Below are 16,417 nucleotides of genomic sequence, written 5' to 3'. Positions count from 1 at the left end.
CGATTGGACGCGTGTGCTTTCAATCACTCCCCCCCTCCTCTAAAAGGAAATCTAAAATTGTTAAGATCATTCTCATGAACTAAACATTGTAACAGAGAGTGTAAAAAATGCATTTGTTGTCTGTAGTGTGACAGTAGTTGTGATTGGTTTACATTCTAGATAGAGCATCGGCCATTGCTTTGTTTGAATTTCCTGTGTAAACAAACCTTCATGTGTGACTTATGCTTCTACAATATATACATCTAAATCTACCTCATGTTAATGTGTTTTACTACACTGCTACATAATATTATATATATATCTTCTAGTACCATTCTATTTGTTTTGCTAAATGCCACTGAATGAAGAAGAGTCTCCATATAAGCATTTCGCTATACTCGCAATAACATCTGCTAACCATGTGTAAGTGACCAATAACATTTGATTTGATATGCAGAGAAAATAAAGATTGTCTGTTTGGGACAGGCACAAAGGAACACAGGACAACTGGCATTGCTTTTGTTTTCCCTGCTAGAAAACGCAGCCACTCCTTGCTGTATCTGTTTCATATGCCCCGGGGATATACCTACACTATGTAAATTACTTATACTGACTAGTAAGTACACTGTAATGATTTGCATGTGTGCAATATTAAGTTGTACTGTACGTATCCTTGGCTCATCGTCTTTATGAAATGCTTTTGACAGTTTTCTCCTAAACCACGCCTTTGCTCCTGCATCCTGGTATTGTATTGGTTAAGGAGCAGGTCGCCTAGGATCTTACTGGTTGTTTTTTTCATAGGGTCCCAAACAGCTCCGAGATTTGGAATATTTGCCTACTGTCTAGTAGCAAAATGGCGACTGTCATTCAGAATCCTCTCAAATCGTAAGTAATTCTCAAAATGCTATATTCGATACCAAGAAAACGTTTTCGCTGGCATGCAATGGTTGCGCTCAATAAGTAGAAAAGGACAACAAATTGAGTGGAATAATGCAATTTGCTATTTTGATGTTATATGATGTTTATAAACATATCACACCGTGCACGTTAGGACATTTATGCGTCGTTTTGTTCGTATTTATTGGTTTCTACACGAATGTTTCCGGTGTACAAAGCATATCATGCGCACGCTTTTAAGAAAATATTTGTCTATGCATGAAACAACAATGTTCTGTGTGGACAAGTCAATTGTGGAGTTTTTTTTTGTTCTTTTTCAAAAGTTGTTCCATATTCGGATACATTTATAGACTAAGAACCGTAGAATAAGTATTTGTTGATCTTTCACATTTACGATTCCATTGTCCTGGTCCGTTTTATTACTTAGAATTAATGTCAACCAACAAGCGCTTCTGGTTCGCTCGCTTATTGAGAGACAGCCTACATTCTGTCTGCCCATCACTCAAAGATGTATAGTGTGGGTTTATTTTCCCACTGAAACACATATGGAGTACCCTGATAGACACTCACAAGTGTTGCAAAAATAATAGGCTATCATTTGAGTATGCGTCGGACAGCTTTTTACTGTCTGCGACAAATCGATCAGGCTGAGCGGGCATGAGCCGTGTCGGCGGAGGAAAACTACAGTATTTACAACCAGTGCCATCAGGGATCGCTTTCTAGGATCCGCGTATAGGCCTAGTTGTGTAATGTGATGAATAACAAGTCTGACTGTGTGTGTCAACATTGTCAACACTGTTTTGGACTCTTCTCTCGTCATTGCTGCTCTCCTGTAGTCATGGTTTCCCTCCTGTAGTCATGGCTGCCTGCTGCCTGAACATAACCTTGTCTCTGTGTTAAGGTGGCACAGCTCTATCTGTCTGTGAGAAGTGACATGGATCTATTCACAGACAGGCTGTATGTGTCTGTCCCAAATGGGACCCTATTCCCTATATAGTGTACTACTTTTGACACCCTATTTATGGAATAGAGAGCCATTTGGGACACAATCAGACGCTCCCAGGTAGACACAGACTATCAGGAGATATTTACCCACATTTGCAGTGGAATGTAGTGAAGGGGTCTGGCACACAGTTATGACACAGCTTATTGTTGGAGTGGTAGTCGTGAAAACAGGCTGCATTCCTGGTCTACACTGAATAAGCTACGTTGTTTGGTCTAACAGATGGCCCTTCACTAACAACCGAGCAGAGCAACCAGACACAGTGTAGTCAACATGTTTGTGTCCGGATATAGGCTGAAATATGCATTCAGTTACACAAGATACCTACTTCCTTATGATGCCACTCATAGTCTCTTGGCTGTTACCATTCAATGGAGTAGCTGGCCAGTGGACAGACTGTATTCCAGTCTGCCTATATCATATTAATCAACCTGTCCCAGTCTGCCTATATCATATTAATAAACCTGTCCCAGTCTGTCTATATCATATTAATAAACCTGTCCCAGTCTGCCTATATCATATTAATTAACCTGTCCCAGTCTGCCTATATCATATTAATAAACCTGTCCCAGTCTGCCTATATCATATTAATAAACCTGTCCCAGTCTGTCTATATCATATTATTGAACCTGTCCCAGTCTGTCTATATCATATTATTGAACCTGTCCCAGTCTGTCTATATCATATTATTGAACCTGTCCCAGACTGTATTCCAGTCTGTCTACATCATATTAATTAACCTGTCCCAGACTGGATTCCAGTCTGTCTACATCATATTATTGAACCCGTCCCAGTCTGTAGCCCAGTCTGTCTACATCATATTATTTAACCTGTCCCAGTATGTCTATATCATATTATTTAACCTGTCCCAGTCTGTCTATATCATATTATTTAACCTGTCACAGTCTGTCTATATCATATTATTTAACCTGTCCCAGTCTGTCTATATCATATTATTGAACCTGTCCCAGACTGTATTCCAATCTGTCTACATCATATTATTTAACCTGTCCCAGTCTGTAGCCCAGTCTGTCTATATCATATTATTGAACCTGTCCCAGTCTGTAGCCCAGTCTGTCTATATCATATTATTGAACCTGTCCCAGTCTGTCTATATCATATTATTAACCTGTCCCAGTCGGTCTATATCATATTATTGAACCTGTCCCAGTCTGTAGCCCAGTCTGTCTATATCATATTATTGAACCTGTCCCAGTCTGTCTGTATCATATTATTTAACCTGTCCCAGTCTGTAGCCCAGTCTGTCTATATCATGTTATTGAACCTGTCCCAGTCTGTCTATATCATATTATTGAACCTGTTCCAGTCCATAGCCCAGTCTGTCTGTATCATATTATTGAACCTGTCCCAGTCTGTAGCCCAGTCTGTCTATATCATATTATTGAACCTGTCCCAGTCTGTAGCCCAGTCTGTCTATAACATATTATTGAACCTGTCCCAGTCTGTAGCCCAGTCTGTCTATATCATATTATTGAACCTGTCCCAGTCTGTAGCCCAGTCTCTCTATATCGTATTATTAACCTGTCCCAGTCTGTATCATATTATTGAACCTGTCCCAGTCTGTAGCCCAGTCTGTCTGTATCGTATTATTAACCTGTCCCAGTCTGTCTGTATCGTATTACTAACCTGTCCCAGTCTGTTTATATAGTATTATTTAACCTGTCCCAGTCTGTCTGTATCATATTATTTAACCTGTCCCAGTCTGTCTGTATCATATTATTAACCTGTCCCAGTCTGTCTGTATCGTATTAATAACCTGTCCCAGTCTGTCTGTATCGTATTAATAACCTGTCCCAGTCTGTCTGTATCGTATTACTAACCTGTCCCAGTCTGTCTGTATCATATTAATAACCTGTCCCAGTCTGTCTGTATCGTATTAATAACCTGTCCCAGTCTGTCTGTATCGTATTATTAACCTGTCCCAGTCTGTCTGTATCGTATTACTAACCTGTACCATTCTGTCTGTATCGTATTACTAACCTGTCCCAGTCTGTCTGTATCGTATTAATAACCTGTCCCAGTCTGTCTGTATCGTATTATTAACCTGTCCCAGTCTGTCTGTATCGTATTACTAACCTGTACCATTCTGTCTGTATCGTATTACTAACCTGTCCCAGTCTGTCTGTATCGTATTAATAACCTGTCCCAGTCTGTCTGTATCGTATTAATAACCTGTCCCAGTCTGTCTGTATCGTATTAATAACATGTCCCAGTCTGTCTGTATCATATTAATAACCTGTCCCAGTCTGTCTGTATCGTATTATTAACCTGTCCCATTCTGTCTATATCGTATTAATAACCTGTCCCAGTCTGTCTGTATCGTATTACTAACCTGTCCCAGTCTGTCTGTATCGTATTACTAACCTGTCCCAGTCTGTCTGTATCATATTATTTACCTGTCCCAGTCTGTCTGTATCATATTACTAACCTGTCCCAGTCTGTCTGTATCGTATTAATAACCTGTCCCAGTCTGTCTGTATTGTATTATTAACCTGTCCCAGTCTGTCTGTATCATATTAATAACCTGTCCCAGTCTGTCTGTATCATATTAATAACCTGTCCCAGTCTGTCTGTATCGTATTATTAACCTGTCCCAGTCTGTCTGTATCGTATTAATAACCTCTCCCAGTCTGTCTGTATCGTATTAATAACCTGTCCCATTCTGTCTGTATTGTATTAGTAACCTGTCCCAGTCTGTCTGTATCATATTATTTAACCTGTCCCAGTCTGTCTGTATCGCATTAATAACCTGTCCCATTCTGTCTGTATCGTATTATTTAACCTGTCCCAGTCTGTCTATATTGTATTATTAACCTGTCCCAGTCTGTCTGTATCGTATTAATAACCTGTCCCAGTCTGTCTGTATCATATTATTAACCTGTCCCATTCTGGCTGTATCATATTATTAACCTGTCCCATTCTGTCTGTATCATATTAATAACCTGTCCCAGTCTGTCTGTATCGTATTAATAACCTGTCCCAGTCTGTCTGTATCGTATTATTAACCTGTCCCAGTCTGTCTGTATCATATTAATAACCTGTCCCAGTCTGTCTGTATCGTATTAATAACCTGTCCCAGCCTGTCTGTATCGTATTATTAACCTGTCCCAGTCTGTCTGTATCGTATTATTAACCTGTCCCAGTCTGTCTGTATCGTATTATTAACCTGTCCCAGTCTGTCTGTATCGTATTAATAACCTGTCCCAGTCTGTCTGTATCGTATTAATAACCTGTCCTAGTCTGTCTGTATCGTAGGCCTGTTATTAACTATTTCAGAAAGTCATTCAGTGGGGAATTCAGTTACAGCAGTTGTTTGCATTGTGTCAGAGGGACAGAGAGAGTCTGGTTTGACATACAGTAATATATATACAGCGCCTTCGGAAAGTATTCAGACCCCTTGACTTTTTCCACATTTTGTTATGTTACAGCCTTATTCTAAAATGGATTAAATAAATAAAAATACTCAGCAATCTACACACAATAACCCATAGTGACATCACAATACCCCATAATGGTATCACAATACCCCATAATGACATCACAATACCCCATAATGACATCACAATACCCCATAATGACAAAGCGAAAACAGGTTTTTAGAAGTTACATAAGTATTCACACCCTTTGCTCTAAGACTGGAAATTGAGCTCAGGTGCATCCTGTTTCCATTGATCATCCTTGAGATGTTTCTACAACTTGATTGGAGTCCACCTGTGGTAAATTCAATTGATTGGACATGATTTGGAAAGGCACACACACATGTCTATATAAGTTCCCACAGTTGACAGTGCATGTCAGAGCAAAAACCAAGCCATAAGGTCGAAGGAATTGTCCAATGAGCTCCGAGACGGGATTGTGTCGAGGCACAGATCTGGGGAAGGGTACCAAAACATTTCTGCAACATTGAAGGTCCCCAAGAACACAGTGTCCTCCATCATCCTTAAATGTAAGAAGTTTGGAACCACCAAGACTCTTCCTAGAGTTGATCGCCCAGCCAAACAACAATCGGAAGAGAAGGGCCTTGGCCAGGGAGGTGACCAAGAACCCAATGGTCACTCTGACAGAGCTCTAGAGTTCCTCTGTGGAGATGAGAGAACATCCCGGAAAGACAACCATCTCTGCAGCACTCAACCAATTAGACCTTTATGGTAGGGTGGCCAGACAGAAGCCACTCTTTAAAACGTACATGACAGCCCACTTGGAGTTTGCCAAAAGGCACCTAAAGACTCTCAGACCATAAGAAATAAGATTCTCTGGTCTGATTAAAACCAAGATTGAACTCTTTGGCCTTAATGCCAAGCGTCACATCTGGAGGAAACCTGGCACCATCCCTACGGTGAAGCATGGTGGCGGCAGCATTATGCTGTGGGGATGTATTTCAGCTGCGGGGACTGGGAGACTAGTCAGGATCGAGGGAAAGATGAACGGAGCAAAGTACAGAGAGATCCTTGATGAAAACTTGCTCCAGAGCACTCAGGACCTCTGACTGGGGTGAAGGTTCATCTTCCAACAGGACAACGACCCCAAGTGCACAGCAACGCTCCCCATCCAACCTGACATAACTTGAGAGGATCTGCAGAGAAGATTAGGAGAAACTCCCCAAATACAGGTGTGCCAAGCTTGTAGCATCATACCCAAGAAGACTAGAGGCTGTAATCGCTGCCGAAGGTGCTTCAACAAAGTACTGAGTAAAGGGTCTGAATACTTATGTAAATGTGATATTTCATTTTTTTTTTTATGAACAAATTTGCAACAATTTCTAAACCCCTGTTTTTGATTTGTCATTATGGGGTATTGTGATGCCATTATGGGGTATTGTGATGTCATTATGGGGTATTGTGATGTCATTATGGGGTGTTGTGATGTCATTATGGGGTATTGTGATGTCATTATGGGGTATTGTGATGTCATTATGGGGTGTTGTGATGTCATTATGGGGTATTGTGTGTAGATTGATGAGGAAAATAAAAACAATTTAATACATTTTAGAATAAGGCTGTAACCTTACAAAATGTGGAAAAAGTCCAAGGGCCTGAATACCTTTTGAAGGCAATGTGTGTATATATAAATCAGATATTAGAATATGTCCTCTTTGTGCTAGAGCCTTATCACATTAGGTTGAGTGGTTTCCCTCTGACTGTTTTGATTCTATGAGAGGTGTTGGGTTTGCACTTAGCCGGCAACAACAGCCCTGTTTTATTGATAAGAGCTATTCTGGCCTCCCTCCTGGTTTGGGACAGTGGGAGGTTTGCTATCAATGGCTTTGGTCTCCTGATCTCTGCATAAAATAAAACACATTTAAAAAAAAGAAAATGCACTATGCAAAAATCGTACTGCCATTTTGTAATTTCAGTTTAATGTGACTAAACAAGCTAGTACATTGTAGAGAATCATTGTACCATCTAAACCGCTGGGGAATATATTTTCCATAACCCCAAAATATTGTATTTTCAACTGTTTTGAGGCTGGTGTACAAAACCGAAAGTTAAAGATGCAGGAAAAAACTAAACGTAAGAATGGGAAGCATAGAAATACCACACATAGAACAGATCTACCGTGTCTTAGACTTGTTTTCAATGTGAACGACAGATCTATAACTCAGTGGCATATTGCAGCTTTAACAAGAGGGAATGCATGTATCACAGGCGGCTGCTGACGGCTCAAATAATGTCCGGAACGGAGCAAATGGAATGGCATTAACCACCTGGAAACCATGGAAACCATGTGTCTGATGTGTTTGTTACCGTTCCACTGATTCCCCTCCAGTCATTACCACAAGCCCATTCTCCCCAATTAAGGTTCCACCAACCTCCTGTGGCATGTATATACGTAAAATCCATGCTTATGAGATGGACAGATGAGAAGGGTGCATATGTGTGTTCTGTTGATAAGAGCTATTCTGGCCTTCTTCCTGGTTTGAGACAGTGGGTGGTTCGTTATCCATGGCTTGTATCCTGTTCTCTGCATAAAATTAAACAATTTTTATAACATTTTAAGAGTGTTCCAAACGTCAAATTTCAAAGTGTTCAAGGTTAAGTTTAGGCATTAACTTCAAATGTTTAAGGTCAGGATTAAGTTAGAAGGACCCGATAGAGAGGAGAGGAGGGATGGTACGGGACAAGAGAGAGGGATTTGGAAAGAGAGAGAGAAAGGGAGAGAGAGAGAGACTGTATGTAGTCGTAATATGACGTGAAATGTCCATATTCCTTTAAAATTGTTGTTTACTGTTAATTTCTAATTGTTTAGTTAACTTTTGTTTATTATCTAAACTCCGCAAAAAAAGAAATGTCCCTTTTTCAGGACCCTGTCTTTCAAAGATAATTCGTAAAAATCGAAATTACTTCACAGATCTTCATTGTAAAGGGTTTAAACACTGTTTCCCATGCTTGTTCAATGAACCATAAACAATTAATGAACATGCACCTCTGGAACGGTCGTTAAGACACTAACAGCTTACGTAAGCAATTAAGGTCACAGTTATGAAAACTTAGGACACGAAAGAGGCCTTTCTACTGATTCTGAAAAACACCAAAAGAAAGATGCCCAGGGTTACTTTTCATCTGCGTGAATGTGCCTTAGGTATGCTGCAAGGAGGCATGAGGACTGCAGATGTGACCAGGGCAATAAATTGCGATGTCCGTACTGTGTGACGCCTACATTGAGACAGGACGGACAGCTGATCATCCTCGCAGTGGCAACACCTGCACAGGATCGGTACATCCGAACGTCACACCTGCGGGACAGGTACAGGATGGCAACAACAACTGCCCGAGTTACACCAGGAACACACAATCCCTCAATCAGTGCTCAGACTGTCCGCCATAAGCTGAGAGAGACTGGACTGAGGGCTTGTAGGCCTGTTGTAAGGCAGATCCTCACCAGACATCACCGGTAACAACGTCGCCTATGGGCACAAACCCACCGTCGCTGGACCAGACAGGACTGGCACAAAGTGCTCTTCACTGACAAGTTGCGGTTTTGTCTCACCAGGGGTGATGGTCGGATTCACGTTTATCGTCGAAGGAATGAGCGTTACACCGAGGCCTGTACTCTGGAGTGGGATCGATTTGGAGGTGGAGGGTCTGACATGGTCTGGGGCGGTGTGTCACAGCATCATCAGACTGAGCTTGTCGTCATTGCAGGCAATCTCAACGCTGTGCGTTACAGGGAATACATCCTCCTCCCTCATGTGGTACCCTTCCTGCAGGCTCATCCTGACATGACCCTCCAGCATGACAATGCCACCAGCCGTACTGCTCGTTCTGTGCATGATTTCCTGCAAGACAGAAATGTCAGTGTTCTGCCATGGCCAGCAAAGAGCCCAGATCTCAATCCCATTGAGCACGTCTGGGACCTATTGGATCGGCGGGTGAGGGCTAGGGCCATTTCCCCCCTGAAATGTCTGGGAACTTGCAGGTGCCTTGGTGGAAGAGTGGGGTAACATCTCACAGCAAGAACTGGCAAATCTGGTGCAGTCCATGAGGAGGAGATGCACTGCAGTACTTAATGCAGCTGGTGGCCACACCAGATACTGACAGTTACTTTTGATTTTGACCCCCCCCTTTGTTCAGGGACACATTATTCAATTTCTGTTAGTCACATGTCTGTGGAACTTGTTCAGTTTATGTCTCAGTTGTTGAATCTTGTTATGTTCATACAAATATTTACACATGTTAAGTTTGCTGAAAACAAACGCAGTTGACAGTGAGAGGACATTTCTTTTTATGCTGAGTTTATTTCACTTGCTTTGGCATATGTTTTCCATTTCAAAAAGCTCTTTGAATTTATTTGGATAGAGAGAGAAAGGGAGAGAGAGAGAGAGAGAGGGGTAGGGAGACAGAGAGAGAGGGGTAGGGAGACAGAGAGAGAGAGAGAGGGAGAGGGAGACAGAGAGAGAGAGAGAGGGAGGGAGACAGAGGGAGGGCAAGATAGAGAGAGGGGGAAAGCCCCATCTGCTCACCAGGACCCTCGTCCTTCTCCCCTAAACACACACACATACACACACACCTACACCTACACACACACACAGCCACGGAGGATCCCTCCAAAACAACAGGGGGTCACAGGGCCAACTCCTCCCACTACAGAGACACGCGTCCCATTGGTCCCAACCTACATTGGTATAATAAGGCAGTCTGTCCCAGGGGTCGTAGTGGAACAGGAGGAGGACTTAGCACAATAGCAGTGGACTGGATCTTCTCCTATGGATTTAGTCTAAGCATTTTAATAAGACTTTAAGTAATTACCAATGAGTAAGGCTATTCTCTGTCAGAATGAGTTGAGTTATTACGATGTAATTACCAATGAGTAAGGCTATTCTCTGTCAGAATGGGTTGAGTTATTACGATGTAATTACCAATGAGTAAGGCTATTCTCTGTCAGAATGAGTTAAGTTATTACCAATTGAACTAACTGACATTGAACAGGACATCTGGAATGATGTTGTGTTTGAGCCTGTTGTGTCTGGGATTAGGGAAGCACACGTTGTCACACAACATCCATATCCTCCGGGTGATGTAGTTACTGCACATTAACCAGGAGATAACATCCTGTCTGATAGAGCTGTTGCTTGTCTCTGAAGTATAGCATGAATCAGCATATTTCATCATAATTTTATAAATTTTTTATTTAACCTTTATTTAACTAGACAAGTCAGTTTGAAAAAACAAATTCTTATTTTACAATCCCTAACCCGGACGGCGCTGGGCCAATTGGGACTATCAATCACGGCCAGTTGTGATACAGCCTGGAACTGAACCAGGGTCTGTAGTGACGCCTCTAGCACTGAGATGCAGTGCCTTAGACCCGCTGCGCCACACGGGAGCCCCTAGGATCTGTCCATATAATCCTATTGATTCTGATCTAGGATCTGTCCATATAATCCTATTGATTCTGATCTAGGATCCATATTTTTATTTTATTTGACCTTTATTTAACTAGGCAAGTCAGTTAAGAACAAATTCTTATTTTCAATGACGGCCTAGGAACAGTGGGTTAACTGCCTGTTCAGGGGCAGAACGACAGATTTGTACCTTGTCAGCTCGGGGATTTGAACTTGCAACCGGTTACTAGTCCAACACTCTAACCACTAGGCTGCCCTGCCGCCCCTCTAACCACTAGGCTGCCCTGCCGCCCCTCTAACCACTAGGCTACCCTGCCGCCCCTCTAACCACTAGGCTACCCTGCCGCCCCTCTAACCACTAGGCTACCCTGCCGCCCCTCTAACCACTAGGCTACCCTGCCGCCTCTACGCTCTAACCACTAGGCTACCCTGCCGCCCCTCTAACCACTAGGCTACCCTGCCGCCTCTACACTCTAACCACTAGGCTACCCTGCCGCCCCTCTAACCACTAGGCTACCCTGTCGCCTCTACACTCTAACCACTAGGCTACCCTGCCGCCCTGGCACATCGTATAACACCTTGTCTGGCGTCTCGGACTAAAACCATTATTCACGTTCATTTGATCTGATCTCCTGTCTAAAACTGAATTATAGATGTTATTCATGTGTATTTAACCTTTATTTTCAGTCTTCTGAGGTTTGAAAGAGACCTGGGCCTTGTATCCATAACCTTTTCTCAGAGTAGGAATGCTGATCTAGGATCTGTCCATATATTCCTATTGATTCTGATCTAGGATCTGTCCATATAATCCTATTGATTCTGATCTAGGATCTGTCCATATAATCCTATTGATTCTGATCTAGGATCTGTCCATATAAGGGGGAAATATTGCTGATATGCCATAACAACACAGTTTGCAGAACAATACCATTACCCACAAAGACAGGTGGCCACAATGGCCTATATCTGCAGGGTCGCGTGCTGTGCACTCTCCGTGATTTGAACTGTTAGAGGGAATACCCACAAGGGATGTAGAGGTGGTCAGAGGGGGCTCTGTGTGTGTAGATTAGGGAGAGGGCTGTGCGGAGGGGAAATGTTTTGGAGAAGGGGTGTGTTTTTTGAAGTGAGAGAGGGGGCTCTGTGTGTGTAGATTAGGGAGAGGGCTGTGCAGAGGGGAAATGTTTTGGAGAAGGGGTTTGTGTTTTGAAGTGAGAGAGGGGGGCTCTGTGTGTGGATGTGTGTGTGTGTGTTTGGCCTACAGACGTTTGGCTTACGCCCCCATTTTGCATGAGAGGGAGAGGGAGCTAGAGTGAGTGATGGGGGATTTGTCTGTCTGGGGGGAATTTGCTGTGTGCTTTCAGTCCAACCTGCACTCTAAACACTGGAGCAGCTGTGTGTAGGCTGAATGTATCAGGGGAGAGGTAGAGGGGTGTGTGTGTGTGTGTGTGTGTGTGTGTGTGTGTGTGTGTGTGTGTGTGTGTGTGTGTGTGTGTGTGTGTGTGTGTGTGTGTGTGTGTGTGTGTGTGTGTGTGTGTGTGTGTGTGGACTATGTATGAGCAGGCTGACCACTAGAAATAGACTTCGATTAACTTCGATTAAAACTATTGACCTGCAATGGTGATAACTCATGATGCTCTGAGGCGAAGCACGGGAATACTTGATGGAAACAGCGTGTTGTTTTCAATTATTTTGTTTTAAGCCTCCCCAAACCCTAGGTCCTGACCCGTAACCTCTCTGAATTAATACATTTAACCCCTTGAGTTGTTTCTGTGTTAAACCTGTAACCACACAGAATTAACGAGGGAAAAAATAGACGTTCATCCACAATACGTCGAATTTCAAAGTGAAACTATGAGACCTGGTTGTGTATGAGAGGGGAGGGGGTGTGTGTGTGTGTTTCTGTGTGTAGGCTGTGTCTGAAGGGAGGGGGAGTGTGTGTGAAGGGTTGTGGAGTGTGTATAGAGACATTATTTTTGGTATGTCATACAACATATGGAATTAGTTTGGGCTGGTTATCCACTATGCTGTAAAGTAATCCTCAGTGATCCACTGTGCTGTAAAGTAATCCTCAGTGATCCACTCTGCTGTAAAGTAATCCTCAGTGATCCACTATGCTGTAAAGTAATCCTCAGTGATCCACTGTGCTGTAAAGTAATCCTCAGTGATCCACTATGCTGTAAAGTAATCCTCAGTGATCCACTATGCTGTAAGGGAATGGTCCCCGGCTCAGCCCACAGATCAAAACCAAAGTAGATCTAGAGTCTCAATCTCTCTACCTTTCCCTCTCTCCCTCGCCATCTCTCCCTCTCTCCCAGTCTCCCTCTCATCTCCCTCCCCCTCTCCCTCCTCTCCATCCTACTCTCCCTCCTTGTCTCCCTCCTTCTCCCTCCTACTTTACCACCTCCTCTCTCCCCCCCTCCTTCCCCCTCCCCCCTCTTCCTAGAAAACCTCACAAAGGCTTCCTGAGCCCCCTCCCCTGCTCCTCTTCTCTCCCCTGCTATCTTTTCCTCCACTGCTTCCCTCCTCTTCCCTAAACCCCCGTCTCCCTTACCCCACCTCTTCTCCCCATCCAGAGGGGCCTCCCTCCCAGCCTCCCCTATCCCAGATCAGAGCCCCTTTCCTGGCTGTCTTTGCCCAGGCCAGTGGGGTCACCTGGAGCAGGCTGCTGATATCATGACATTAGCTCTAATCTGATTGAGCTCCTATGTTAGGTTATGAGGGTTCTGTAAGGGTTTCAGGAGGGTTAGATGAAGATCAGGAGGGTTCTGTAAGGGCTGCAGGAGGGTTAGATGAAGATCAGGAGGGTTCTGTAAGGGTTGCAGGAGGGTTAGATGAAGATTAGGAGGGTTCTGTAAGGGTTGCAGGAGGGTTAGATGAAGGTTAGGAGGGTTCTGTACCACAGGGTTTAACTTCTCTAATGGAGGAAGCACTGTTAGGGACACACATATCGTGTACGCAAACAATATGCACTGGATAGTGTTGTCACGGTACCGGTATCGCGACACTAGGAAGTAAGGAAGCAAAGGAAACAAAACATGAAGCGGACTGAATGTCTTGAGGAAAACAGTCCTGATGTTGGAGAAACAGTCTGGTGTTGGAGAAACAGTCCTGATGTTGGAGAAACAGTCCTGGTGTTGGAGAAACAGTCTGGTGTTGGAGAAACAGTCCTGATGTTGGAGAAACAGTCCTGATGTTGGAGAAACAGTCCTGATGTTGGAGAAACAGTCTGGTGTTTGAGAAACAATCCTGGTGTTGGAGAAACAGTCCTGGTGTTGGAGAAACAGTCCTGATGTTGGAGAAACAGTCCTGGTGTTGGAGATACAGTCCTGATGTTGGAGAAACAGTCCTGATGTTGGAGAAACAGTCCTGATGTTGGAGAAACAGTCCTGATGTTTGAGAAACAGTCCTGATGTTGGAGAAACAGTCTGATGTTGTAGAAACAGTCCTGATGTTGGAGAAACAGTCTGATGTTGGAGAAACAGTCCTGATGTTTGAGAAACAGTCCTGGTGTTGGAGAAACAGTCCTGATGTTGGAGAAACAGTCCTGATGTTGGAGAAACAGTCCTGATGTTGGAGAAACAGTCTGATGTTGGAGAAACAGTCCTGGTGTTGGAGAAACAGTCCTGATGTTGTAGAAACAGTCCTGATGTTGTAGAAACAGTCTGATGTTGGAGAAACAGTCTGATGTTGGAGAAACAGTCCTGATGTTGGAGAAACAGTCCTGATGTTGGAGAAACAGTCCTGATGTTTGAGAAACAGTCCTGGTGTTGGAGAAACAGTCCCGATGTTGGAGAAACAGTCCTGATGTTGTACAGCCCTGATGTTGGAGAAACAGTCCTGATGTTGTACAGCCCTGATGTTGGAGAAACAGTCCTGATGTTGGAGAAACAGTCCTGATGTTGGAGAAACAGTCCTGATGTTGGAGAAACAGTCCTGGTGTTGGAGAAACAGTCCTGATGTTGTACAGCCCTGATGTTGGAGAAACAGTCCTGATGTTGTACAGCCCTGATGTTGGAGAAACAGTCCTGATGTTGGAGAAACAGTCCTGATGTTGGAGAAACAGTCCTGATGTTGGAGAAACAGTCTGATGTTGTACAGCCCTGATGTTGTCATCCAGAGTCCCAGTTATAGATTTTAAAAGCTATAGCACATCATATTTGACAAAAGTAGGTTTTAAAAGACCATCTGGTTTCGTATTATCGCAACACCACACACACACACACACACACACACACACACACACACACACACACACACACACACACACACACACACACACACACACACACACACACACACACACACACACACACACACACACACACACACACACACACTCTGAAGGTAACTGTAGAACCGCAGCTAATTCTAGTCTGAGGTGGAACCATTTCTCTAACTAGTGTTTACCTGCTAAGACCTAGATTGGATTCACTGCTCAGAGATCTCAGTACATGCAGGCCTAGATAATGTCACTGTAGGCTGGAGATATGGATAGTATTTTTACTGGTGTGTGTGTGTGTGTGTGTGTGTGTGTGTATGTGTGTGTAGGCTGGAGATATACATCTTATTATGTTATGATGGATACTTAATGTATGTCTGGAAGGAACACTAAACATTTCCTGTGAGTGTCTTCAGAATGACCCAGGGTTTTAAACTGATACAGGTGTGTGTGATACTGTCCCTCTCTGAATATGACCTGTTAACATGCTGACCGCACTGCGTTACATACGTGAGCGTTTGTAAAAATACACTTACACACACATGTTATTCAATCATTTAATCCAAACTGCTCGCTTGCGTCAACGAGCGTCTGCGTAGCCAGGCGCTAAAATACAACTTGGTTCTATTTGGGACGCTTGACACGCTGCAAGTCCCGCCTCTCCCGTCTCCTCATTGGATTTTAGGAGCATATACCCACGTTGGAGATTGAAAGATGAATTGAGGTCCACAGTCCAGTCCAGTTAGGGGTGGTAATGCACCTTAAAGTTGGTTGCCAACCGCCATATAAAGTCCTGAAGAAGAAGATGAAGCCTGAAGGAGGAGAGATTACTAGAAACTAACGTTTTATCTGTGGATTCATTGTCGGAGTAGAGGATCTTGTGCATTTCAGGTAAAATAACAACCCAATGTTTATATCCCAGGACAAATTAGCTAGCAACAGCAAACTAGCTAGCTAAATTGCAATGAATGTTTCATGTGTTTCTACCTGTCCCCAAATTAATATAGTTGGTTTTGATATTTCAACCTGCGTGTCCTGATCGTGTCTGGTGTGGGTCGACAAACACAACATGCGCGCAATGGGGCACGCCCGGTCTAGTCAGCATGTAAGACTCCCTCTCTCCTCAATCTCTCTCTCTCTCTCTCTCTCTCTCTCTCTCTCTCTGTCTCTGTCTCTGTCTCTGTCTCTCTCTCTCTCTCTCTCTCTCTCTCTCTCTCTCTCTCTCTCTCTCTCTCTCTCTCTCTCTCTCTCTCTCTCTCTCTCTCTCTCTCTCTCTCTCTCTCTCTCTCTCTGTCTCTGTCTTTCTCTGTGTGGGTGTTTCTTTAAGAGCCTGACAGTATAGGGAGTGATGGTGTTAGAAATGTCATTCCTAGAGGGCCTGAGGGGGACGGGGGACGGACGGGGGACGGACGGGGGACGGGGGGGGGGGGGTAATCCCTGTAGAGCTGCTATTTAA

At 43.6% G+C, this 16,417-nt stretch overlaps 1 protein-coding gene across 2 annotated transcripts in view; it reads left to right on the top strand.

The window, feature by feature from the left end:
* Positions 1-590: 590 nt before the first annotated feature.
* The window catches only part of LOC139407405 (zinc finger protein DPF3-like), a 52,350-nt gene continuing 36,523 nt past the window's right edge, over positions 591-16,417 (top strand). Inside the window, exon 1 of one of the 2 annotated variants that reach the window (XM_071151164.1) lies at positions 591-864. In XM_071151164.1, coding sequence (XP_071007265.1) covers positions 833-864 — 32 coding nt within the window. In that variant the 5' untranslated portion in view covers positions 591-832. The remainder of the gene's footprint in view (positions 865-16,417) is intronic. The other variant, XM_071151165.1, reaches the window with a different exon arrangement.

The sequence above is a fragment of the Oncorhynchus clarkii genome, chromosome 4 (genome assembly GCF_045791955.1).
Source record: "Oncorhynchus clarkii lewisi isolate Uvic-CL-2024 chromosome 4, UVic_Ocla_1.0, whole genome shotgun sequence".
NCBI classification, from domain to species: domain Eukaryota; kingdom Metazoa; phylum Chordata; class Actinopteri; order Salmoniformes; family Salmonidae; genus Oncorhynchus; species Oncorhynchus clarkii.
Note: the sequence above shows the minus strand (reverse complement) of the source record. Positions and strands in the feature narration are given on the sequence as shown.